A 27,632-nucleotide genomic window follows, 5' to 3' on the forward strand; every position below is an offset into this window, starting at 1 on the left:
CTCCTTGATGATGGCTTGCCAGAAGCTGAAATTCAACATGTAGGGAGGACAATTGCTAGCGAACATTGCCTTCCAGTACAAAGGAGATACGCAACTTCATTGTCAATATCTGGAATAATAAAAGCCTAGAATTCTCAATGCAAATGTGCAGTGCAAAACTGGCACACTTCATGAGATCTGCTTCAATGGCAGAGTTGCACTTTCAAGAACATTGCTTTTGCACATTTTTTTTAAAAAAACTGCTTTTTGGATGTTTATTTTTGTAAGAATTAAAACTGACTGTCCTAGAGCAACCATCTTTCACTTTCTTCCCTTGCTTTATTCTGAAGTGTCTAACAGTGATTTACCAATGCCAAATTTGCATTTTTGAATCCAGATTGGTTCACTTGAGAGTGCTTGAAAGCTGTTGACAGCGCTTCAGTAGCCCCTCTTATGTAAGCTAGATCTTACTGAGATTATAGCATTTTTCTTGGAAGGACATTTCATACATAATTTCCACTCTTCCATTTTCATATATATTTTTATCTAGGAAAGTGACAGCAGATCTGGTGAGTTCAGGTTAGAACTAACCTGTGTTTCATCAGTTTGTGAGGCAAAGGTAGCTGGAAAAATTACTGTTCTTGTATTCATTTTTTCTAGTAAGTAAAAATATGTCTTTCCTGAGGAGTTTTCATGTGCATTAGATATGTGGGGGAGCATTCCCACGTAATTTAGTTGTAAATTATGTGGCTGGTTCATTGTGCCATAGGATCTATGTGTTATTAATGGTCCAGGTCTTCAATGACTTCCCCATCTACTCTCTTCAACATAAATTCATGGTTCAGCTGCCTGCTTCTGATTACCCTACTTTCTCCCTCCAACAGGTTTTTAGCCAACACAACTTTTGATGGTCTCAGTGGCCACATTAAGGTGAAGGGCTCCTCCATTGTCAGCTCAGAAAATAACTTCTTCATCTGGAATCTGCAGCATGACCCTGTTGGCAACCCAATGTGGACGCGCCTGGGGAGCTGGCAAGAAGGGAAGATCATCATGGACTATGGGATATGGCCAGAACAGGCACAGAGACATAAAAGTCGCATGCAACACCCCACCCGGCTGCACCTGAGGGTGGTGACACTGATTGAGCATCCCTTTGTCTTCACAAGGGACGTAGATGATGAAGGTCTTTGCCCAGCAGGGCAGCTGTGCCTGGACCCGCTGACCAATGATTCAGGTGTGCTGGACAACCTGTTTGAAACCCTCCAAGGGGTCAATGACACCGTTCCCATTGAGCTGAAGAAGTGCTGCTATGGCTACTGCATTGACCTGCTGGAGAAGCTGGCTGAGGATATGAATTTTGATTTTGACTTGTACATTGTTGGGGATGGAAAATACGGTGCCTGGAAGAATGGTCACTGGACAGGGCTGGTGGGAGACCTTCTTGCTGGTACAGCTCACATGGCAGTGACATCGTTCAGCATCAACACTGCCCGAAGCCAAGTGATTGATTTCACCAGCCCTTTCTTTTCCACCAGCTTGGGGATCCTGGTGAGGACCAAAGACACTGCAGCTCCTATTGGAGCCTTTATGTGGCCACTTCACTGGACTATGTGGCTGGGGATATTTGTTGCTCTTCACATCACAGCTATATTCCTCACCTTGTATGAGTGGAAAAGTCCTTTTGGAATGACCCCTAAGGGAAGGAACAGGAACAAAGTCTTCTCTTTTTCCTCTGCCCTCAATGTCTGCTATGCGATCCTGTTTGGAAGAACAGCTGCTATCAAACCCCCAAAGTGCTGGACTGGAAGGTTTTTAATGAATCTCTGGGCTATTTTCTGCTTGTTTTGTCTGTCAACCTACACAGCCAACCTAGCTGCTGTCATGGTGGGAGAGAAGATCTATGAAGAGCTTTCTGGAATACATGACCCAAAGGTAAAACGTGTCTTTTGTTATTTACTCGGCCTTTTCTTCTTTCCACTCAAAATTCACTGCTGCATAATTTATAGTTTCTAACAAAATCAGAAAGCAATCTCAGTGGAAAAAAAGTGGTTGCACTACAATTAGTTACCACCTGGTGGCATTTCAGGGGGAAAATTCAGTGAGAGAGGCCCTTTAAACACCCACAGGAGTGTAGGGGGAAGGATTTCAAAGATTGAAGGTGAGGAAAAAGGAGAAGTATTGTGGTGTTGTCCACTGCAGAGAAGAAAAGTGGTTTCTACATGCAGATGAAGGGTTTGAGTTCAGTTCCAAGTTCCCTTTGACTGGAGTTGTTTAAATCAGTTGGATGATTCCGGTCATTCTGACATCTACTCAAACAAAAAAACTGCACAGACCAAGACAAAACCTTTGATCCTCTCTAGGTAGGATTTTTCAAGCATTGGTCATAATGCTGCTGGCAAAGGTGTTTCTGGCAAAATTCCCCATGAATGCTAAATGAAACGTAGCAGAACTGAAATATTTTGGAAAATTCTGCCTTATACTTCAAAACAGTGGAATTCACTTTACAAGTAGTCAAGAATTTGATTTGCGGTGTTGTTTCTGCTAGCGAGCTGTCATGGGAGGAGATGAGCAGTGTTGTAGACAACCCATCTGCAAAGAGCTTGGACTTCCCAGAACTTCCTCCACCTGCTCTCTCCCCCTTCCCAAGGGGTCTTCAGTTGGGATTGGAGTCCAGTCCTTTTATAAGACTATTCTTAATTTACTTTCCATTATGTAGTGATCAGGAAAGCAGGGGGCAGAATGGCTTGTAGAGAGAATATAGGGCTGCAGGTGACACCAGAGCATCCTCTGCACCCAACAGTCACTCCAGGGGGGACAGTGGCAACAGCAAATTTCCCTTGCTCCTATGGCACTTTCTGCAGTGAAGGTGTGATTTGTTACCCACAGTTTTGTACTCGTGACCTAACTGCTGATACAGAAACCATCCACCATGTGCTTGTCTCAAGGGGCTGAACTGATGGATTATTGTGCCACTGTAAAAAAGTAATTCTAATAACACAAGAATGGGGCATACACCTTGCTTTTTGTAAACTGTGTGAATAAATGGTACATTTGTCCCTCCAGACATCAAAGACCAAGCTCCATCTGTTACATTACTGAAACCTTGCAGTCAGACTAATGACCATTCAGTTTTGACTTTGTGAGTGCAGTGCCTGACTCACTCCCTGCAATGCTAACTAGATGGTTTCTACCAAAAATGTTTTAAACAAAGAGCAACAGTTTCTGTGGCTGACCTGAGGTGGCCTAAAATTGATTTATGGCTTAAAGCAAATTGCTTCTAATAATCTGCCATTCCCCTCCCAGCAAAAGATATCATAAATATTTCTTGAATATCTTCATCAATATAAGGCACAAAAGTCTGAGAATCAGTATATATGTTTTCTTCAAAGCATTCTGAAGAAGCAGATGAGAGCTTTCAGCTGAATTTCCCCAGTTCCAGGGATATTTGTTACATTGTTGTATGAAGGCACAATGTTGGTTTGAAAATGAGGTTCGTCCTCTACTCTTTGCACGGCCATCTCCTCATCCATCAAATCAAATTGCATCAGATTACATCCTATTTTTCAGCATTATTATTGTGACCACATGTGGAGTTTTTAAAACAGGTATTGGGAAATTCCTGCAGCTCCAAGGAAATTAAATTGTTCCAAAGCTGTGCTGTTAAAGATTCGTGCAGAACATTGAAGCATGTCAGGTGCTGCAGACACGGATCTGGGTCCTGAGCAGAAACACCAAAGACTCCTGGTTAGTAACCTCAGTGATTCCTTTAAATCACTGGGATTACTGGCCTTTCCTAGAAAAGCAGTTCCCTGTTTCATGGAATAAACCTAAGCTTCTGAGTAGTTACCAGTTCCCACTGTGGGAACAAGACAACATAGATTTTAGGGAAGAAGAAGAAGATTGCCTGCCATTACATGAGCTACAGAATAGTTCTGTGTATTTCATTCATGCATTTGCCTCCAAAGTGTCAGTCTGAAAGAGTAGTTGTAATAGAAAATGCACTGGCTTAACCTTTTTTTCACACAAAGCCTGAGCTGTGTCTATTCAAAGTTCTCTCTAAGAGTTAAAGCTTAGGTTTAGGAAATGTTTGGGGCACAACAGTCGCAGAATTACAGGCACAACTTTTTTAGTTAAGTTACTTGAAGCATTTTTTATGTCGCTAAAAGATGTTATGCTTGTGTTTTTCTTCCCAAATATGTTTACCTCTTTCTTTTCAGTGGTGGAGACTCATTTGAAAAAGAAGGCAGCAGGAGGGAGAAATAACCTTTTTAATTTAAATATGCTTTAAACATTCTTCTGCTGCTCCCGGTATGCATGTGCCCTTTGTACTGTGCTTTTGAAATTTATTTAAAAAACAAAGCCCAAAATAGAGGAGCAGACTTCTCGAGGTGATGTAAGGCATATAATTTCTTCAGGCTGTCAGCCATAAATGGCAAATCCCATCTGAGGTTGTGAACAGTCAGGAAGGACAGAATTAGAGCTATCTCAGTTGGACCTTTAAATGCACTAATGATATAGAAGAGAATATAGAAATATCATCAAGCTGCTGAAAGGAGGAACAGCCAGTGAGACAGGAACCAGAGCAGAAGGCAAGCAGTGAGAGGAAGGAGAATTAATTTACTGGAGTATGTCTTGAATTTGGGAAACTTGCTATGTATTTTCTGTGTGAGAATCTTAACCAGGGTAGGTCACTAAAGCCACAGTCATGCAGTGTCCATCAAAGCTGGCTGCCCCCTTTCCTAGGTCCCATTTCAGGTGACCTTTTACAACAGGAGGTACAACGGGAGCCAATAGGTTGTAGAGATATTGAAGCAATGTCCTGCCACCTTAAAATCTAATTCTTTTAAGAAAATTGGCAGTTTTGGGCCACAGTTGCCCCCTCCTCCCTCATTTTCTGACTGTACGGGTTTTAGACATCGTCTCTTGCCAGTGAAAACTGGCAAATACAGCTTTTGTGTCAACTGGAACATGGTCAGCCTCCTGTTTGAGGACAAGGGGGATAGCTACAGCATGAATGTTCTGGCTGCCCAGATGGAACATTCATCTGTGTCCTGAATCCCTCTTAAGAAGCTCTCTACAGTATGTGGCAAAGAAGTTTAAAAGTGTTTCTGCAGACAGAGGAGATGGAGAAAAAACATTGTATTTGTATAATTTCACCTGCTTTTATCGCTTCCCTCTGTGTTTGAATCACAGATGCTTATTTAAGTTTTTCTTCTAATGTCATCTTTCAGGATGCACAAAACTATTATAATATTTTTCTTTGTCAGAGTGCCTGGCAGACCAGATGCTCAACCAGAGCTGAGTTCTTTCTTTTATTCCTCCTCCAGGCATGCAGACCAGCAGCCTGCCTTGGGGCTGGTCTGATCACAGAATCACAGAATGTTTTGGGTTGGAAGAGATATTAAAAATAACCTTGTTGCACCCCCCTGCCATGGGCAGGGACACCTCCGCCAGGTTGCTCAGTTATGTATAATTTACTCTTTGGTACAGCCACTCATAAGGCCTAGAAGTAAAACTTTTTACTCTGCAAAACAACTCATGGCAAATGGTTCTGCAGGATCTCCCCAGAGAGTGGGGTTTTTTTAGTGGCAAAGGGGACCTGAAAAAGAGATTTGGCTTCCAGGTTTTTCATTCAAGAATACATATTGGAGATGCACCATGAAGTCCTGAGTGTGTTGGGTAGTTCAGGTAATTTGAGGCAAAAGAATTCTGGAAGCCCATAGGGCAGAAGAAATATTTCAAACATGCCAAGATGGAAGCAGACAGCAGAAGCAGGAGAGGAGCTGGACAGATTTTCCATAAGGTAGTCCAACACCTGGCCTTTCTTTCTGCAAAAAGTGTTGTTCTTTCAACAATTTAATGAGCTTTTTGGACGCTTTCCGGCCGTTGTGCCTTTCGTGACAGCTGTCAGCTTTTCTTTTCCTTCTTTAGCACACGCTTGGGTAGCCATGCCTGTTCATTTACTCTGGTTATGTTTTTACTTCTCTGCATCACTTTACCTTCAAAAACAACCCTAGACAGTGGGAAAGTTCCTTTCCATGTTATATTTTAACATAAAATATTGAACCTATTTAGCTTCATTTAACAAAAAAGGGCTACTCCTGCGGATCCCATCACCAACAATTTCACTGCATTGTCTCTCCTAACTTCACACGCCTGCAGTGAAGATATATTATTTACACAGTCTACTATGCTTTTACAGCTACAGTTTGTACAGGTAGGCTGCTGTAAAGGCACTGGCTTCAGGATACCTAAACCATTCCCTGGAAGTGCCTCCTTCTCTCTGCCATGAATGATTGTGTTTCAAAACACCAAAAAAAAAAAAAAAAAAAAAAAAAAAAAAAAAAAAAAAAGTGCCCCAGAGAAGACATCGACAGTCACTCTGGCAAGTTCCACCCAGCAAGTCCTTTCAACATCCTCGGTGTGCAGTGGGATTAGTCCTCAGAAATCTCTGCTCTTCTCCTAGTTCAGTGTCTGAGGACTTGCTCTTATGAGCTGCCCACCTTTTTATTACAAAACTAAGCACTTTGAGTGATCCAGGCAAGGTATGTGTGAGGTTTTGTTACTCAGGAATTCAATGTGTACAACCACCCAGATATTTGTATCTAGATATGTAAAATGTGAGGGTGCAAGCTCTCATTTCTGATTTATGAGCATCTCAGTTAATTTAGAGGCCTTATGGCCCTTACTATATCAGTTGAATACTTTGTGTTCCTTGTATTAAAACTGTCCAGAAAAACAACTGGCAAGTAACTGCAGATGAGCCTTAGCAACACCAAATCACAGAAAAAGAAAGATCAAGCCACTCTGCAGGCCTTTTTCATCATTAAAGGCATGATTGAAATACTCCTGCTCTTAATGGTATTTTCCATTGAGTTCAGCAGTTTTTAGAGTGAGGCCTTAACTGTTGTGTGTTTATTGGTAAATTTTCTTCCTGAAAAAGGAATTTTTGTAGGAATTACATTAAAAGAAATTACTGCTGTGGTTTTTCACTGCAGCAGCCTGATATGAATCATTGTAAGGGGGGCCACTTGAACTGCTATGTGCTAAATAGATAATGAAGTAGCATTTATTTAAATATGCATTAAATGTATTAAGTTGTATAGCAAAAAAAAAGTAACAAACTCAGTGTAGTTTAAAGAAATCTTACTGCTGCCATAGGGTTTAGTATTTGTACAGGACTGCAGGGTTCTTTTTACAATTAAAAGAAGAAACTACAGAGACTTTGTTTCTGTGAAGGAAGTTACTGGGCACAGGAAGGTTGTGATTGACAAGATCACAGCCTGCTAATTAATACGTGGTGCTTTTCTGAGTATTAATGAGTCAGTGAAGGATTTGAACTCAAGAGGACTTTCAGTGTCACAGAGAGCAGAGTAAAAAACTCTCGGACAAAGACAAAATTGAGTATCAAGCTCCAGCCACAATAAAGAATTGCAGAGCTGTCTCATACAGGAATGAAAGGCACCTGCAATTTATGGAGATGAAATCTTTGCTTCTTTAGCTTCCCCGTCACTTCATTAAAGATTTCTTGCTAAAGCTGCAGCTTTGGAGGCTCAGAATCTGTCCAGCTCAGATCTGCATTGTTCTGATACCCATTTTATCAGAAAAATGCACTGCAGTGTTCTGCAAATCAAGTTTCCTTTCCCAATGAAACGTGCTTTTTTATGCCCTCTTGCCAACGTTTATCTTTCTATTATCTTTGCATATTAACCCTTACTGCTCAAGGTCTTCACCTACACACAATGTCTCACGCTGTTACCGACTGCCCTGGCCACTCCTCACCTCACCTTGTTGTTTGATCCAAAGAATTTAGGGGTAGGCGTGGAAGAGAGGAAGTCCTGCTGTCTTCATTCCATGTGGGGCAGGTTGTGAAGGTTGTTCTTCAAGCACCAGAAGGAATTAATGTGTTTTAGCATTTTCCCATCTATATGGTTGTCGTTTTCTTACTCTCAAGCTGCACAAACCTAAATACTAAGTGTCATAGCCTTTCTTAAAAAAAAGGAAAGTGAGCCCACCACCAGAAATAGCAACTGCATCATAGGTGGGGTTCAGACCCTTGCAAGAAATAATGCAAGTGGAGAATTACAGAAGAAGTTACTGAAGTAACTGGTGAAGAGTGGCAGAGAACAGTGAAGATGATGTTAGCACCTGACAGGTGGAAGGCCATCATGCAGCTGACTTGGCAGCATGGAGGGTGTCTATTATTGTTCACAAAAGTCACAGCAATTGTGATCCAGAGAGACCAGAATGCTACTGTGGCTCACCTTCCTGGAGACAGAAGTCCTGCACTGATCCAAGGGGCTTCAGGGATGACAAGGGTCCAAGCCCTCTGGAAGAAGCTGTGGTTTTCATTGAGTGCATTAGGATTTGACTGAACACCAGGTGAAGTCAAATATTAATGTCTGTACTTCACTGTGCAAGAGGCCCAAGTATCCAAATGTGGCCGTAATTTTTCATTTACACTTCATGCTTAACACATTCCTCACTGATTCCAAGACGGACAAATCCCTTTCTGTTTCCATGTTGGATCCATCAGTAACACAGGACTCCCTGTGATTTACCTTCATTTGATGCTCTTGAACCCAAAGCGAATAGCAAATAACATGTTGAAGAAATCATGTGCAGGTAGACAGTCCCACCACCTACAGCTGGAAACCTCTTCATCCTGGTGACTAATGACCCCTTTACAACACAAAGCTACTGTTTGCTCCTGGAAAGCACAGAGCACTATTCCTGCCTTACAGGTTTAGGGAGAGCATTATTTTTAGCCCTGGTACCCAGGGGGCAGTTGCCACATGGCCAGAGGGTGTGAGGACTGACCTTCAACCAGCAACAGCTGGAGCAGAAGAAATTTGTAAGAAAAAGGATTTTAAAGATGATGGTTTTGAAGGTGGGAGCACTACCTACACTTCAAGCTGCTGCTGCATGAGGTTTCCTCCCTGAGCCCTCAGAGGCTCGTAGAGATATGTGATAGCTTTTCATCCAGAGACCCAAGACTCGGGATGGAAGGATGAGAGAGAGTCTCTAATCAGAAATCCTCTGTATCTCTTTGGTAGCTTGAACATGTTCTCAGCCACACAGCTCTCCTTCCCTTGCATGTAATTTGAAAAGGATTTCACCTGCCTGACAGCAGCATTAGCCCTGTTTTACAGGGAGTAAGCAGAAGAACATGCTGGATGAAGTGATTCCATCTGGAACAGTTTTACGGCTGCTTTGTGCTGCTGAAGTGGAATTAGAAGCAGTGATCTGTGGACTTTTGGGAATAACATCCCTTCTTTCCCCTCAGTCTATCCATTTTTCCTACAATTATTTACACTTTCTACCTTACAGTTCTCATCTCTCCCAGAATAAATCACAGCTCAAAGATCCCTCTGTCCAGAAAACACTTAGAATGCTATTAAGAAACAGGGATAAACACACCTGCATGTTCAGAGTGCTCTTTTTATGGAGTTTTTTGCACTGCCTAGCAACTCAATCATCAGAGCAATCCTCAGAAATTAACCACAGATCTGAGTCCTCAGTCTCATCCCTGAGTTGAACAGCTTTTCCAACACACAAAGGAGCAGAACAAGTCTTAAGTTTAATTATTAGCACTCACACAGGGACCATCAACACAAAGGTTCATATTTTTGAGCAGATTCCTAAGTCACAGTTTCCTTTCACGTATTCCCTTGTTGCAATGAAGAGAATAAGCTGTCAGCAGTGGACTGTGCACTTGTGTCCAGGTTGAAGCTGCTCATTGACTTCAGTGCAGCTGTCAGGTTTTATGCCAACTAATGACCTTGCTGAGCTGGATTCCTGAGCTGGATTCAAAGTGACAGAATCTTAAGAAAACCTTATCCTGGCAAGGAAAGAATCAGCTCCACTGACACTTTCTGCAACAGAGAAGCAAAAGCGTTGGTTCAAATGTATTCTGCAAACACCCTCTCCTGGAGGCTCTGGGAACATCTCGGCTTCTGAAGCCTGAACACATAGGACAGTCCCTGATCAAAACCTCCACTTCCAGAAGCTGAGCTGTGAATTTTCATCTGCTAAAATCTGAAATTCATGTGCTTCACTGTGAATAATTTTCTTTCATCTCCTTCTGCACCCCATAAATATTCAGTTTTTGAAAACTTCAGATAATTAGGGAAAGCCCATGAACAGTTTTACATTGGTTTGTGGTTGGGATTTTTTTTTATTACTATTATTTCGTTTGTGTTGTTCATTTTCCCCTGAAACTCTTTTTTAACACTTCCAATTGCTTATATTTTGTCACTGAGCTATGAGAAATCTATTAGTGGCTGGAAGATCCCCTAAATGTGTGTGTTACATAAGGCAAAGTAAAATGCTATTGCTTTATGTGCCAGAGACAGAAGTGTCGTTTTAAAACAGCACATTTCTAAAACCACATCAGTTCTTCACCTAATGCTACCCTTCTCCAGTAGGTAGAAACTGAGCAGATTTCAAGATCCTGCAGCAGTTCCCTGGCAGGGATCATGCTGGCAATTCTGCTGATACACGAGGTGCCCATTAAACACTGCACTTGGTGTTATACCGGGTAACCAGCACTGTCATGGGAGTGAGATACTAAAATCTTTTGCACCAATGTTTTTCCTCAGAGCTTGTTGTAAAAGTTGGGAAAGCACTTTCAGACATGTTCCTCCTTTCTATACCCTGTTTAAATTAAAAAGCACCATTATAGGTGGTGGTAAAAGCTCGTTAAAAAGCACATTAGCTCTGTCACTGCGATGAGTGGTCACTGGTGCTGCACTCAGCTACTGGATTGCCTTTTTCTCATTCCCCTCAAAAAAATAGAATGGGTGATGAAATCCATCTCATGAGTTGAGATCATGATTAGAAGTGAAGTTCCCAAAGCATTTTTCCTCCAGTCCCATTTCAAGATGCACAGAATGGTTCTGAGCCAGACTCAGTGAGGCAGGTGCTGCACCCCATCAATCAGGTGCTGGGAAGGCATTTCCTAGATTTCGTAGTTACATCATTGCTTGTAGAAAATAGCCACAATTTCCCTTCCCAGCAGTTGCTCTGCTTAGATGTTTCTCGTCTCCTCACAGGTCCCAGCAAGCTCAAACTCCGTGGGATCAGAAGTCAATATTGTATTGCCTACTTTTTTGGAGCTGAGACCATAATTTTTCTGTACTGAACACCTGGGGTTCTAACTGCAAAAGTCAATGGCAACCAACTGTGATGCAAACCTCAAAATGATACTAAACAAAATCAGGGCATCAAGGGGGGAAAGTCCTTGAGGCAAATCATTTGGCTTTGCAGCACTGAAAAGTCCTAAAAAGCCAGAACCTGCTAGAAAGACCTCAAAACCCCACAGTCCCACATCCTCGGTTGTGCCAGGGTTAACTGCTGGCAGTATCTCATGCATTTTCAGTTCTAAATCCCAACCTGTACTGGAGATTTCTGGGCCTGTTTCCTTTCAAGTTGGGATCTAGGTGTTCTCCCCAGCTGACAGCATTGAGTGCAATGGCAATGCATTACATAAAATGGAATGTGCCAAGTTATGCAAAAGCCCTGTCATTCAGGATTGTGTTTTCCTGTTTCTGCTGCTGTGGTTTCATCACATTGGTGTTTATCACATTGGTATTTTCATGCATAATTGGCACCCCAAGCCATGGATGTATGCAGATGCCCAATTCACCTCAACATCTTCCCAAATAAAACAAGTTCTCCACTTCCCACTCAGCAGATGTTTTAACAGCAGCAGACAGAAACCAAGAAGATCTGAAAGTAAGGGGCCAAGGCAAAGGAACTGGTAGCTGCAGTGTTTGCTTTCAGGAGCAAGAAGCACAAACATCATTTGTCTGAGAGTACCATGTTATGCAAGGCACAGAAGACTCTGAGAAGTCCCAGAGCTTTTCCTGGCACTGTCAGAGAAGCTGGATGTACTGTAAAGCTCTTGAGTTCCTTAAACACTACATGGCCTCCCTGTCTCAGGGCTCAAGTGACCCAACAACCATTTCACCTCCTCAGGGCTTGGCGGCATTCACATTTCCCCTTGTTTTCTTACACTGTGTAAGAAAACATTGCCTCTTGTTTGTTTCCTTACCCATAGTACGTTTTCTTCAACAGTGAGACTTGTTCTTGGAAATACTGGGCACAATCCATGTGTCGTACAGTAGACACTGTCCTGAGAGGTCACAGGGACAGCAGTGTTCACAGGGACACCAGTTCCAGAAAGAATGCTTGCTTCCAAGGCTCCTTAGCCTTTCTCCTGTACCTTCATCCTCTACTTCCCAGCAGCACGTCCTAGTCCTCCCACCCAAGATTGCTGCCTTCACAGGAGATGGGACATCCTCCTGAGCCATCCATCCCTGTCCTGTGCAGCAAGATCCTCTAGTCTTGGCATTCCACAGCCCTGAACCTATGAAATCCAAGCACTCAGTGCTCAGACCCCTCTGGCTCCGTGTCCCACTCATCTCTTGAGTCTGCCCCAAATGCTAAACCAGGTCCAAATGGGATGTCACCATGTGCACCATCACAACTTCATGTACAACAGCTTCCTCACAGTAGAGTGTGGAGATGGTTCTAAAACTTTGGGGTGCACCTAAAGAATGGCCATTCGTGGTATACGCCATAGCTTCAGGTGTAAAACTCAGTTCATCAATATGAAATCCATGATCTCCAGTACTTGAGACGCAAAAATGATACTGTTAGCTGCTGGAGCTGTCACCATTTTTAGGAGAGCCGCTAACCAGCAGCACTAAATAGGTTTTTAACCCCTTTTAGCTTTTAACAAATAAAATATTAAAATACATTAGCAGTTAATAGCTTTTAACACAGCTACTCAATTGTTATGTTCATACCCTTGTTGTTAGACTGCCCAGGCTATTGGTATTTCCCTGCTCAAGCTCACAGCCAGCTGCAGTTGGCTGTGGTGGCCTTCCCAGATAACACTCAAAGGGCTGGTGGCTTGATAAACACTAATGAGTCTTCAGAAGGGAGATCCAGGAAAAATTCCTTCACCGTAGGGGTTGTCAGGCATTGGAACAGCATGCCCAGGGAAATGGTGAAGTTGCCATCCCTGGAGGGGTTTAAAAGACATGTAGATGTGGCTCTTAGGGACATATTTTAGTGATGGGCTCGGCAATGCTGGGTTAGTGGTTGGGGTCTGATCTTAAGGGTCTTTTGAGTCTAAATGATTCTGTGGTTCAATGATCTGACAGTTAAAGAAATTTAAATGTCTTTATTTGAGATACTGCTATTTTGCAATATCTGTACCCATAACAATCTTCACATCTTGTTCAATGAATTGTCAAGCCAGGACTTCACTGTTGCCTCAAAACCTCCCTCCAGGTCTAAACAAACCTTGTTCTTTCCACTTCTTACAGTCACAGATGTCTGATTTTGGTGGGGCTTTGTAAGGCTATCTAAGCTGAGTGCCAAGAAAACTCATATCTAGGGATGGATCTGCAGCTATTACATTCATTTATTTTTAATTTTACTTGAGTCACCAGTAAACCTCCAGGTGTTCTGGATATAAAAATTGTCAACATTTCCTAGCCCTTTACCTACCAGAGCCTTTTGCTCTGGCAATAACTGAGCTTTGAATGGAGAAACACAGTATATACACAGAAGCAGAGAACCTACATAGTAGAAATTACTCTAATTTCAACAGCCCTTTCTTCCAATAAGCTGGTCTTTATATTTCTGTTACTGGTATAAATATAAGTAACTGCGTCCCCTGAATTACAAGTTTAAAAGAAAATATGTAGAATCCATTCTTGGTTCTTCAAATGCTGATTTTTCAGACTTCACGATTTCTCTGAAGCCCTAGGCATTAAGATTCTGTTATTGGTTTATAGAAAACAGAAAGACTCTTTCAGTATAGAGCTTTCAAAACATAAGAAACACAAGAGAAAGAGAGCATGAGAAACAGAAAAGATTAGAAAAAAGAGACAGCTAACAAGGCAAGATTCACAGTAAGACTATGGCATTTACCTATCCTGTCAGGACACAGATATTTGTGGTTTTTCATCTTGTCACATAATCTTCCCAGGAGAGGACTACAGAAGGTAAGAAAGCAATGACAAGTGATGAGTCTTGTTTCCATCCTCAAGTTTTTTGTCTTCTGTTGAGGCAAGTAACCCTTAGCAGTCTTAGAAAATCATCAGTGAAATGCTGTTGGCAGCATTTTGCCCTGTCAATCCACAGAGCTGCAAGCAGACCTTTTCCTCCTGTGGATAAGCAGCAGTAAGAAGAAAACAGAAGTCCTTGAAAGATGGAGAGGATTAAAACAATTATTAATGTTTATCCTTCGTAAAAGGAGTTCATCAAATACAAAGCTGCAGCCACGTAATGATGCTTAAGAAAAAGCAGAAATTACCAGAAGCAGATAGAGCACTGGATGCAAGGGATTGCTGAACAACTCCCTTACACAGGCTTCCCAAGACTTCCTACCAGGCATCTGGTGTTGCTAGAGACAAGATATTAAGCCAGATGGACTTTTGGTCTGATAAACATTCCAGTGTTGTCATCATTTGGGGTGAAATTTGACAGGATGCCCAACATAAAGCAAAGTGTGGGCAGTCCTCAGCAAAGGATTTAGGATAGAAAATTGCATGGAGGTTCAGTTTACTGGTTTTGTACCAGCCTTTCTCATCCAGGCTTAAAAATTTAGCCAAATGCAGACATTGGTGACAGTCTGAGGGAGAGATGCTTTCCAGTGAAGTCAGACTTTGTCTGCACATCAGGTGTTACACTGCAGTTGGCATCACTAGGTGGGCCACAAATTTCTCAACAAACACCTAAGTTGACTTGGAAGATGCCAGTGTGGTTCAGTGTTGGGTCTTAATGGGGTTTCAAGTCTCTTCACTGAAACTGCCAAGAAATAAAATCTAAAACAATTCATCTTGACTGTGGTGATGATCTTCTTGGGACAGAGAAGATGAACCCTACTCCAAGTTCCTTCTTTAAGCAGGTCGTCTTCAGTGGCTCAAGATTTTGGCTGACAGCATTGTGCTGGAAGTCTCCATGAGGTATTGTCACAGCCCAGCTCCTGTTATTTATGTCTTCTGGCACTTGAATGCTGCTCCCACACTCCTAGGCAAGAACATTTCCCTCTGTGCCCACAGTCCTTCTGGCACAGCACAATGGCCAGCTCCAGATGGAGGCACACCCTGCGTTGCTTGTCCCACAGCCATCTACACCAGAACATGTAAAAAAAAATCTGCCAGGGCTCTCTTCATGCCCACAGACTTGTAATTAGCTGCAGGTCTCATTCCCAGGTTGCAACACAGGGATCACAGATCAGCAGACCACAAGGTGGTTACCACCTGCCCACTTTTCAGGTAAAAATTTCCAGAAATACAGAATTTTCATAGCTTTCATGACATCAGAAACAGCATTCAAAAGACCTTTTTCTGTTCATTTTCAGACTAAACTGGGTGACTCTGAGTTTACATCCTACCTCTGCTATTCTTAAAAAAACTACAAACACTCTTTTATCCATGGGGTCATTGAAGAGAAGACGGGGAAAGGTCTTTTTATGGCTCTGTGGTGCTCTGCACTCCGTTCTGCTTAGATGATAATGCAGGGGCCAGATGGACTGGCAGAATGCTTCTTGGCTTGGTCTTTGCCAAGCAGAGCGTGGCCGTGGTGAGATCATCTTTGCAAGCTGCTGTGATGTCCGTGAGCTTCCTGGGAAGCAAAGACAGCCTGACTGCTTCAGCTTTAGCTCTGTTTGGCTTCCTGTGCTCTGAAAGCTTGGTGTGTTAGAGGCTGGGGGGGGGGTGAAGGCTTTTGAATTACTGTGGAGCTTGAGACTTTCCCCACAAGTCTCTAAATGCTCCAAAGGCAAACAGAAGCTGTAGAAAGAGGGATCTGTGAAACCTGACTGGGGTCCTTGGGGCTACAGAGCATGAAGTCCATTCAGAAAAGGGCAGGGCACAAAACAGTGAAAAGAGTCTTTGTGTGTACAGCCATGGTTGCAGCCTGGGCTGTACAGAGGGGAATTCTCCCTCCTGCTCACTGCCAGGGGAGACTTTTTTGGTGTACACAACCTTTCAGTCCTCAGTTTGTCTGTGAGGAATGGCAGCAAAGACTGTGATACAGTGTCTATGCTTCTAGAGATGAACTGGAGGTGCTACCCTTCTGCAGAAGGCTAAATTTCATCCCTAAGGAGTCAGTAAAACATATTCTGCCGAAACAAATCCAGACTCTGTGTCCTCTGCTGGTTACCCAGAGCCCCAGAAAGCCCAGAGGCTTCTCATAACATTTCCTGAAATACTGTCTGGTCTAGAGACAAGTAATGCCAATAAACACCTAGATTTTGGGTGCTTCATGGGGATTGTTTTTCACATTTGAAGAAAACCCTGAGAGTACACAGACAGGCTATTTAGTCACCCGGTAAGTCTCTCCAGGTCTTTCCTGGGGGGTGGGAAGCTACCTGCAGGGAAACACCCAGAGGGGCAGGGCCAGGAATGCTGCAGGTTTCTGAGGAACTGTTGCCATGCTAGGACGGAGATACCAGGTGTGATGGGAAGCAGATGGCTCTGCTGATCTTCTCCTGTCCTGCCCTCAGCTCCACCACCCCTCCCAAGGGTTCCGGTTCGGCACGGTGCGGGAGAGCAGCGCCGAGGACTACGTGAGGCAGAGCTTCCCGGAGATGCATGAGTACATGCGGCGCTACAACGTCCCTGCCACCAACGACGGCGTGGCCTACCTGAAGTGAGCCCCTGCACGCAGCACCACACCTCCTCCCCTGGCCAGTTGTTACCATCTGGGTATTAAAATAAAATAAAAAGAGAGATGCCTGAATTAAGGTGAAAACGAGGACAAAGTCAGTAGTATGGATTTTATTTAACAGTAAATGTGTGAGAGAGGTGGTGATGGTGGTGGGGAGAGAGAAAGATAGTGACAGAGAGACAGATGAAGTAGAAAATATCACCACTCCATGGATCCCATGTCCCACTGATCCTTTCCCTCTGATCTTCCCGGTGCTGAGGGTCCCACAAAACATGGAGTTCAGTGGATTAAAATGCATTTGGGCCAGGTGGGAATGCCCAGGTACCTCACCTGGGTGTGGGGGTGCCATCAGGCAAGGACAATGTATAAACTCCTGGCAGGTTTCTGAGCTTGGGAGCCCAGGCAGTGAGAAACATTCAGAAAAAAACATGCAGTCCAAGCAAAAGCTGCCAATGAGGTTCCTCAGTGTGGTGCGAGGAAAGGAGGTTCTCAGAGAGGAACCTTAATTTGTCGTTAAAATGAATAAAAGAAGCACTAGACTGGTAAAAAGTAATAGAAGTCTTGTTGCTTGAGGAATCATGTCAGTGTACCTCAGAGACATTTGTGCTTGACAGTCTGGGGGACACACAATTCTTGCAGGAAACAGGAGAGGTGGCAATAAGCCTGAAATAATTTGTTCATTTTATCTTAGAAGTTGCGTAGCAGATGGCCTGAGAACTTTTCACCAGCAGTTTTTTCCTGTTGTTTTCTGTTTATATATTTTTTCCCAGACCCACCCTATTGATAATGCATGGCAGTTCTTTGGGTCAAACTGGAGTCAATGGATTGAAATCAATGAAGTAATCACATCAGGAGAACACCCAGAGTTTTAAGGGGACAGGAATGGAGGGTGCAGTCCCAGGATCAGATGAGAACAGGCACTGCAACTGTTCTTTTGTATCATTATTTTATCCAAGCATGCTGTTCAGAAATTATTATTTTAGTAAAATTCAGTCATCTGTCTTCATGAAGACAACACGAGGAAAAGCTGAATTGGGTGAAGGAGATAATTTACCTCATATTCAAGGAGAAAGGATGAGACACAACATTGAATAGGTTATCCTTCTGTGTTTTTGCTCTAATATCCCCAAGCTTAACATCACAAAGAAACCAAGACACCAATTAAATTACCAAATAACAAATAAAATTGGTATTAAATTACCAAAATAAAATTCCAAAGTATTTTAGCAATTTTTGATCTTTTCCACTAAAGCCTTGTGCTGACTCTCGATTGAGTCAAAGTTCAAGATATTGTAGTGGTTTTTGTCTTTCAGAACAATAGCATTTTGTGGAAGCAAAATAAGTCCTAAACACGCTGACTGCTCCTAATGCACAAAGGCACCAAGTTTGCATTTTGTGCACAATTCCCTCCTTCAAAACATAAACCAGTTGTCATTTTAAGTGCAGATGTGCAAATAGCTGTCCCTGGCCCCTGTTTTCCTACAGTAATCTTCCAGAAAACTGCATGGACAAGTGTTCAATGAGTGTCACTGAGCCTTAGACTGTGAAGTGATTGTGTTTCTGACTTTGATGTTGAATACAGGCATGATCCAGAGAAACTCGATGCCTTCATCATGGATAAAGCACTCTTAGATTATGAAGTGTCAATAGATGCTGACTGCAAGCTCTTAACTGTGGGAAAACCCTTTGCCATTGAAGGTAATAACCAGTTTTATAACACACTGCTCTGTTTCTGCTGTGCTGAGTTTGCTTTGTTGTCCTGTGGTATTCTCAGTGAAAATATGGAGGTGAAACTGAGGACCCCTTGAGGATTATGACAAAATTCTCAGTGACTGAGCAGAATAAAAGCTCCAGCCTTTTTTCGTGGTTTTTTGAGCTCTCAGATCACTTGTACCACCTATTTCAAGGCCAGGTTGGGTGGAGCTTTGAGCAACTTGGTTTAGTGGAAGATTCTCCATGGAAGGGTTGGAACTGAATGGTATTTAACGTCCGTTCCAACCCAAACCATGCTGTGGTTCTGTGATTCTGTGACCTGTTGCCATGCTCAATATAGGAATTATTCCAAGTGCTCAGGCAGTCTGTCTCCAGACAAGTAGGAGGCACAGTCCATCTCCCTGCTCGCCATGAAATAAAGAGGCCCCTGAAATGAGGCTTCTCTTCTGACAGCTCGCTTTGTTGACACGTGTTCAAAACCCAGTTCAGACATGTTCAAAATGCAGTTCTGCAGTTTCACTCTCATCTGAAGCAGACAAATACTGTTCCCATTTTAAAGGTCAGCTCAAGATTCCCACTGAATCTGTAGTTAACTGAGAAGGGAGCCTGCCCTGGTGTGTGGACTCCTGCAGCCTCAAGGAATTAGCAAGGACAGCTCAGAAGGCAGCCTTTGGAAGCAAGGCTGGTGTGAAGCTGCTTCCAGCATGGATGAGCACATGGGCAGCAGACTTTAGGAACCACTTCTGTGATAGATGGCCAGTGGAAAGGACTGGTGCTTCCACTTCCCTCCCCTCCGAAGGCAATCGCTCCAACTGCTCCCATCATATGATAAAACAACCTCCTTCAGAAACCTGATAAATCCCTTTCAGAAAGGTCTGCTCTGCTGAAGTAAAACTGAAACCTTCCACAACTTGGAATCAAGTAGATTAGATTTCAATAGAGAAAAAGAAACAAACAAATAGACCCCGAACTGTATGATTTTGGATGACTGGATTTCATATACCCCAATTACAAAAGAAATATGCTGATAATGGGGTATTTATGAGTCTTAGCTGTGCCAACTCTGAAACAAATCCTTTGACGTGAGCAAATTTATTCAGGTGGAATTTTAGGCACAGTATAAAAATCTCGGGAGCAAGGGAGACTACTGCATTGTAGGAACACTTATCACCTCATCACTCATTGAAAAGAGAGCCACTGTCATGGCAAATTCAGCACTTGTCTGTCTGTGAGGGTTTTTTTATTTCTTCCTGTGTTGTTGTGGGCTTTTTTAAGGAAAGAGTCTGAAATTTTGAATTCTGAACTGAAAAACAAAAATCCACAGTGGACTGGAAATGAATCTCTGCAGATAATTGGCATGCAACTGAATGCCTTTGAGACATCAATTGTATTTGTTTCGAATTTCTAAAGTCAAACCCCAGAATCTGCAAATAGAAATACCATAATCAGAGTTACTGAATTCTTTTTCACTTACACTAAGTCCTTTACCAGCACTTCGACATGGTGAAAGACAACACAGTGGCTAAAAACTGCATTTGTTAGTATCTGGAAGTCCCTGTCAGTGCCAGAGCAGAAGTGCATGAACTGAAAGTATAGCCCCTGGGCTTTAAATTGCTGTGTGATGACAATGAAGATTGCTCCTGTATATATTTACGTGCATACATCTCCTCATCAGAAAATGCGCAGGAAGAAAATGTCACATCTGACACCACAGTCACATTCAGTGCTCTAACAATGCAAGGGGATCATAGAATGGTTTATGTGACATTGAGGCCTTTTTGCATTGCTGAAAGACTCCATGGCAAGGGCATGAAAATGTCTGTGTTTCTAGAGAAAGGATTTATTCATCCATTGCCTCCCTTTTAAGTTTTTGAACCTCCAGTTTTACATATTTCTTGTATGGCCATAATAATTTTGAATTTGTTTATTTTGTTTATACTGAATGACTTTATTTTGCACAAAAAAAGGTCTTGTCTCAGCATTCTCAGACCACAGTAAGCCAGGTTTGAGCTGGCTGGCTGAAACAGAGTGTCAGCCTGCTCTTCCATGCTGAGATGAGCATATTTCAGCAAAAACCAAACAAGAGAGAGATCATGGTACTGTTCTCCCTTCTAGGATATGGCATTGGTCTTCCCCCCAACTCTCCTCTCACCTCAAACATCTCTGACCTGATCAGCCAGTACAAATCCCACGGCTTCATGGATGTTCTGCATGACAAGTGGTACAAGGTTGTTCCCTGTGGGAAAAGAAGCTTCGCCGTCACGGAGGTAAGTGATGAACTCAGACCACCTAAGTGAGGCTTTGTGCCAGCTGACAATTATCTCCCCTCATTCCTAATGACGTTCCCACAGGGCAGGGATGGGTGGCACCTGAAGGGAAGGAGGAGGCCTTGAGGACAAGAGCTGCTGACCTGGGGAGCAGTCAGATGAGAGCAGGAAAATCACTTCAGTGGGACTGTGCTGCTGAGTGAGGCACCAGAGAGCTCCTCTGGAGACAAGCAGGGCATGAAAAGGGCAGTAAAAATCCTGATCTGGCACAGTGCATGGCAAACCTGTCTGATTCCACTCAGCTGTGTGTGTATCACCATCCACAGAGAGAGGGGGAGCTCAGCACATCCCAAATTTCTAATACACCCTGACTACTTCCTAACATGGGTGGCCGCTACCTGTACCAAAGACAGGATTTCAGGCTGGAAATGGCCTGCTGAGATACCATCTCTAAGAGAGGGGGAGTAGGTCTCACTTCCATGTAGATCTACAGGAAAAGGAAGTAAATCTTCATGAATGTACTTGGTACATGGAAGTACCAAATCAGAGGAGTTACGCCAGCTCATGGCAGCTGAAGAGGCAGGGGTTTTTTTTTCTTTGAAGTGAAAAAAAAGGTAAAGTATTGAGGAGTCAAAAGAACCAGCATTGTCTGAAGCTTAAAGCACACTCCCAGCTCAAAGTCTTCCAGAAGGGGTTGGTTATGTATTGTGACTGGTACAAAACAGTTAGAACTCTGCTGTCTCATTCTCAGAGTGTTCAGCCAAATGCCAAACACACAATGTATGCACCTGAGGAAGTGGCAGCATTCTCCTATCAAAGAGAAGCCCAGTTTCCTGGGGCTCTGACTCCCACTTTTCAGTCGTCACCTGAGCATCTCATCTGCAAACCTCTAGCTGCTAACTAAATCACTAGAAAGTTAACATTTTTTAGAGATATGACAAAGTAAATCTGTATTCAGCATCTTTAATACATAATTTTTTAGGGTATTTCTGTGTCTCTTACTAAATTTTTTACTTTTTCATTACAGTTGTGCTAATAGGAAATAAATTATATTTTAACATCAGACATTCATAGAGGAAAATTCAATTTTTTTTTATCCAACTTACTCAATTTTTTCTTTCTTTTTTTTATGTGATTAATTCAATACAAGAAAGAAAACTTAAACAGCAGTGTGTATTCACTTCTCTTTCTGATTTAGCTTATCTGAAGATTGTATTATCATCTAAAAAGGGAATTGTCTTTTTAGAATAGCTCTTCCTTCAATGACCTCTTGTTACTCTACAATTTAACAAGTCTTTTGAATTAAATCTCAGGAAAATGACAAGGTGGCAATGGTATTAATTACCTCAACTGTCTTAAAACCCAAAGCTCTTACAGCAGAGAAAACTCATCTTCCTAATAATTCTCTTGTGATATGACATAAGGAGCTTCCTCTGACCATCTTACCCCAGAAGATTCACCTGGGGCTGTATTCTCTGTATTCTTAGTCATAGAATAAATTCCAGTTAAAAATATAGTTTTAATTAGTACTGCTTTTCTCCCAGAACATATGGTTGCTCCTTTAAGTCTGTAGAGTGAGGTGCATAGAGCCCCTGGGAGGGGTATGAGATGATCCATTGGGCTGCAGGAGTAAAGTATTAGAGCCTGAGTATTACCTGCCTATAAAAATTGTAAATAGATGTACATATATGGGGGTCCTTGCTCAAAACGTTACCAGTAGAGGTGCATGATCAACAAAAGATTCTTCAAGGCCTCCCAACAAAGGGAGAGGAGATGGGAAAAAAATCTTCTCCAGTCTGAAAAGAAACTTCAGATTTTGCCCTGTGAATAGTTCCATGGAATTCTTTTTTTTTTTTTTTTCCCCACTAGTGAGTAGGTTTCAACAACAGAATTTTAAGGGAGGCCTTAAACATGGGGTCACAGCTGGAAGACATGTTGTGCTTTAAAGTAATTTAGCCTTTTGAGTATTACCTCCATGTGAAGTCCAAAAAGAAGGGCAGGTCTAGCTGCACACAGGCTGGTTGTCTGACCATAGTCCTTATTTCATCTTCAGTTGCACTAATTCAACATGCACAACTGAGTTTTTTGTTCAGAAACTAAGGTCCAACAAGTTTGTTCAGGTGTCTGAACTGAAGCACTCAGTTCATGAAGTTCAACAAGGCCAAGTGCAAAGTCCTGCACCTGGGTTGGGTCAATGCCAAGCACAGACACAGGCAGGGCACAAATATAGAACAGATTGACAACAGCGCTGGCTAGAAGGACTTGGGCATTTGGTGGGTTTGAAGCTCAAGATGACCTGGCAAAGTGTTCTTGCAGCCCAGAAAGCCAAATATGTCCTGGGCTCCATCAGAAAATTGTGGGCAGCAGGTCGAGGGAGGTGATTCTGCACCTCTGCTCACTCTGGTGAGACCCCCCTGCGGAGTTGCGTCCAGCTCCAGGATCCTCAGTATAAGTAGGGTGTGGCAGTGTTTGAGCAAGTCCAGAGGAGACTACAAAGGTGATCAGAGGGCACCTCTAGTCTGGATCCAGGCTGGGAGAGCTGGGGGTGTTCACCTGGAGAAGAGAATGCTCCAGGGAGAACTTACAGCCCCTTCCAGTGCCTAAAGGGGATCCAAGAGAGCTGGAGAGTGACTTGGACAAGATGGAATGACAGGACAAGGGGGAAGGTCCTAAAGCTGAAAGAGCTAGATTTAGATAAGGTGCAAGGAAGAACTTAAAAATTTAGGTGGTGAGGCACTGGGAGAGGTTGCCCAGGGAAGCTGTGGCTGCCCCACCCCTGGAAGTGTTCCAGGCCAGGTGGGACAGGGCTTGGAGCAACCTGGCCTGGTGGTTGGCACCCCTGCCCTTGGCAGGGGGTTGAAACTAGATGGTCTATAAGGTGTCTTCAAAACCAAACTGTTCTAGGATTCTATGAGTCTAAAAAGTCACTCAAAGGTCCTTATGCAATCAGAAAGTGAGCAGAAGCAGAACGCCACTTGCAAGTCTGTGCTGTTGTGGGGTAAGCTCTGCTAAGTCCCGATCTTCATTTTCCCGAGTTACCTCACTTTTAATGCATCTCACATGTGCATTCCCTCTTCTTCATCCACTCCTTTTGGCCAAGAACTTGCAGATTTTAGAATGTGCAATTTCTTAGCTGGGAGAAATGTACTAAACTAAATGGCCAAGCAGCGAACACTCTCCAAAGCACAGGTTCCCCACTGTTACAGCAAGAAGCATGGGAATTAGTCTTGGACTTACCTTTATGTTGGTTTGTATCATTTACTCCTGTACAGCCCAGAAATCTCTGTAATTCACTCCCTGCACTCAGCCACAGTAGTATTTTACAGATTGAAGTGTGGACAATGTTCAGCAGAGAAGCAGATAATTCTTTTTTTGAAAAAGCCCCATCTTCTCAGTGTGTAGTCATTCACATGGATTATATACCAAAGTGAGACCTAGCAACTGCCTTCTGACAGCAAGAGTAAGGCTTTGCATCCTTCTATGTCCTTTTGATAAATTTGGTCTGTGACACACTGCACCTGTCGACCAAGAGAAATGACCCCAAAATGGGAATATGTGTGGGTGAAATACTGATCAGTATAGCCTTTAAATTGGTGGAATATCCATCATTTGTTTTTGTCATTCCCTCCTCATCTGTACTTGATTCTTATCCACCTGCCACTCCTGCCCACTGAAGTTAATTTTTCTATAGATTTGTTTTGAGATCCATCTTCCGAATCACCATATTTAACTAATATTACACTGGAAAATTATATTTCCTGTGGCAGAACTCACTGCTAGCTCTTCCCATCTCTCTCTATCTGAGCACTTTGCTCATTCTAAACTGCATTTCAAAACAAAGTTGTCCGGAAAGAAATTATTTGGCCTGGAGCTGGAAGATTTGCAGTGACTCTTCAAGCTGGGAAGACAATAAAGATGAGTCTCAAAGTGCAGAGGTCAGAAGGGCTTGACTCTGCTGTTTTGTATGAAAACATACAAAAAACATGGTCTCCAGCAAGACCTCTTACCTGAGGCATCTTACTCTGGCCAGAACCCACCGGATCATTTACGGGGAATGCAGCTAACTCAGGCTTGGAAGGAATACTGCAATGAATTGCACTTTACCCTCTCCACTGCAGGTAATTGTGGGCAGCAGTGGCTGTTCTTGGTGAGTGCTAGCTTCTAGCAATATTGTTTGAGTAGTCTTGATTTAAAATTGATTTAAAATGTTGTAGTTTCAAAGGAATGCCTTTGTGGTAAAATTGCTGAGTTCCCTACTTAGGGCAGAACATGGTGCAGGAGGGATGAGGGGTTGATGGAGTTATATTTTTACATCATATCTGGACATAACAATGTAATTTGTTTTTATTTTGCATACAGTATGCTCAGCCCTCCATCTACCCTACTGTTATTTTCATTGATGCCTCTTCAGAAGGAGCCAGGCTCTGGGGACTTGCCCTTCCATCCCATTAGCTCCACCCAAGCTCAGAAAGGACTGCGGAGAGAAGGTTTTTACAAAGAAAGTGGAAAATCACTGGCAGAGGTTGCCCAGAGAGGTGGTATGTGCCCCATCCCTGAAAGTGTTCAACCATCCCTGGAAGCATTCAAGGCTCCGAGCAAGCTGCTCTAACTGAATATGCCCCTGCTCATTGTGGGGCAGTTGGACCAGGTGGCCTTGAAAGGTCCCTTTCAACTTAAACTAGCCTATGGTTCTGTGATTTTTGGGAACCAAAAGCTTTGCAATTTTCTGCTCCTGTCGAAAAAGCAGCTCTGGTACTCAGCCAGCAGGGCAGCAGGCAGGGGGATGCCTGAAGGCAAAATGCCTGCAGTCAGTGGGTTTGGCTGCTCAGGTCAGGCAGTGATGACCAGGACAGGGTTTATCAAGACAGTACAAAAAAGAAGAGCCCTCCCTGGTCCATGCTTTGGGAAAAGCTAACTGAGTGTACACAGTCTTTCATAGCTTTTAGCTACATCTTTTAAAAATCTTCTATTTCACTTGAAAGGCTTATATATTCTCCCTTTTATATTCACAATGGTGACAAGACAGCTGGAGCTCTAGAACTTAGACTGATTTCCACATTGACTGGCAGTTCTGTCTGATAACAGCCAACATACAGAATAAAAAATTATATATTGCCACATACCATTATCCCAGCTATTAATATCAAGAACTTGCTGATGCTTCACACAAATGGTATCTAACATGACACTTAAAATAACAATATATGAAAGCACACAGACGCTGGCAGCCCAAACTGACCCTGTCACTGCAGTCCCAGTACTTTCCACGGTGGTGATGCTAGGGAAGGCACAGTGCCATGAACCTCCTCCCAGTGCCTGAGGGACAGGTCCAGGCTAACAGTGGGGATTGGTCCTTGACCACGGCCTTTCATCTGATCCAGACCAGGCACACAGCAAAAATAAAATCTTTTCGTCTTAGAATCATGGAATAATTTAGGTTGGCAAAGACCTTTATGATCAGTGAATCCAACCATTAACCCAGCACTGCCAAGTCCACCACTAAACTGTGTCCCTAAGTGCCATGTCTGTAGGTCTTTCAATCCCTCCAGGGGTGGTAACTAATCCTCTTTTCATCTCACATCAGTAGTGGGATCCGTGGATGGCTTTTCTCTCAAGTCTTTGAAGGAACTTTCTCAAACTTGCCATGTCTTGTGCCTGAATTGATGATCTTTGGCCTCAGCATCACACAAGAGGCACAATCAGACAGTGCCTCATTCATCTTGCCATGATTTCATCCAGCTGTCATCCAGAAAATGGTGCCTTTCTTCTCTTGTCTTTTTTCTAGTCCCCTTAAAGGTCAACCAATACTTTCCTTTTTTGTTACACCCATCACCTGACAGATCAGCAGTGACTTTTCCAGCCTTAAAACTCTGGTTTATGTTTGTCCCTGGTGCACTGCAGGTGTCAAGGGAAGGCCATGCAGACACTTGCAAAAAGGAAAAAAACTGCCCTGTGCTCATAAATAGCAGCTGCCCATCAGTCACCTTTCACAGTGCCTTGTTGCCAGAGCATGAAAAACAAACACAAATAACAGGAGAAAAGGTTCTACTGTACCAAGACAACTTTCTCAGCCTTACCTCCCTGTGTGGGGAGGAGAGGTGGCCCTTGCCCACGGGAGAGACTGGGAATATTATGAAAAAGGGTCTCACTAAGTGACAGATGTTGCTTTGAAAAAGGGTCATCTCAGTGTGGGAAAAGACAGTGGGTTCTGGACTTGCTGTGTGGAAAAAAATACTCTGCACAATGGTCTTGCAGAAAGAAGTGAATGAATATTGACTCTGCCAGGAGAAGATGTCTCCTGCAAGTGAGTAATAGATTTAAATTCATCCATCGAAACTGAAAACAAACAAAAGAAAAAGGTGACTGAGGAGATACTGACAGGGCATGGAAAATTGATGAGCAGAAAATAAAACATTTATTACAAAATGGAGTGTTTTTCCAGCTCTGTGCAAAAGTCTTCACAACAAGCAAGGAAAGGAACTTGTCTTGCCAAGGCAAATTCAAATTTCAAGTATCTTGAAATTTGTCACTTGAAACCCTAAAGCCATGGTCACCAGTCTTTGCTAAGGATGATCCCCCTGAAAAGATTAAATTTGTATTATTTTTAAGCTGCCACTTCTTTGAGAGCACAGAGAGCCATAAGAATGAAAATCAAGTGAAAAAATAAATCTCTCTGCAGCTACAAGAAATGCCATAATATGGAGAAGGGGACATGTTTTAATAGCACTTAGCTGACTAAATAAAAGCATCAACATCAGGAGGATTTTCCAGGCCTACTGAGATGTATAAATGAGTTGAGAATTCTGCCCTTCATATCCATTTATCCCTGCTAATTCCTTCTCAGCACAGGTGCTGCAAAACTTAACTTCCTAATATCAGCAAACCTTTTTAAAATCCTTACGGGGAAAATGCAATCAAAAAAATACAGCTTTTCATTATCGTTAACACACACATGACACCCATATTTAGTGTTTGGGTTCA

General features: G+C 42.9%; 1 protein-coding gene across 1 annotated transcript in view; it reads left to right on the plus strand.

Moving 5' to 3' along the window:
* GRIN3A (glutamate ionotropic receptor NMDA type subunit 3A) overlaps nt 1–27,632 on the plus strand; it is a 45,765-nt gene that overhangs the window by 8,772 nt on the left and 9,361 nt on the right. Inside the window, exons 3-6 of the mRNA XM_017736646.1 lie at nt 864–1,911; nt 16,508–16,653; nt 18,254–18,369; nt 20,500–20,651. Coding sequence (XP_017592135.1) covers nt 864–1,911; nt 16,508–16,653; nt 18,254–18,369; nt 20,500–20,651 — 1,462 coding nt within the window. The remainder of the gene's footprint in view (nt 1–863; nt 1,912–16,507; nt 16,654–18,253; nt 18,370–20,499; nt 20,652–27,632) is intronic.

The sequence above is a fragment of the Corvus brachyrhynchos genome, unplaced genomic scaffold, assembly GCF_000691975.1.
Source record: "Corvus brachyrhynchos isolate BGI_N302 unplaced genomic scaffold, ASM69197v1 scaffold216, whole genome shotgun sequence".
Classification (NCBI taxonomy): Eukaryota; Metazoa; Chordata; class Aves; order Passeriformes; family Corvidae; genus Corvus; species Corvus brachyrhynchos.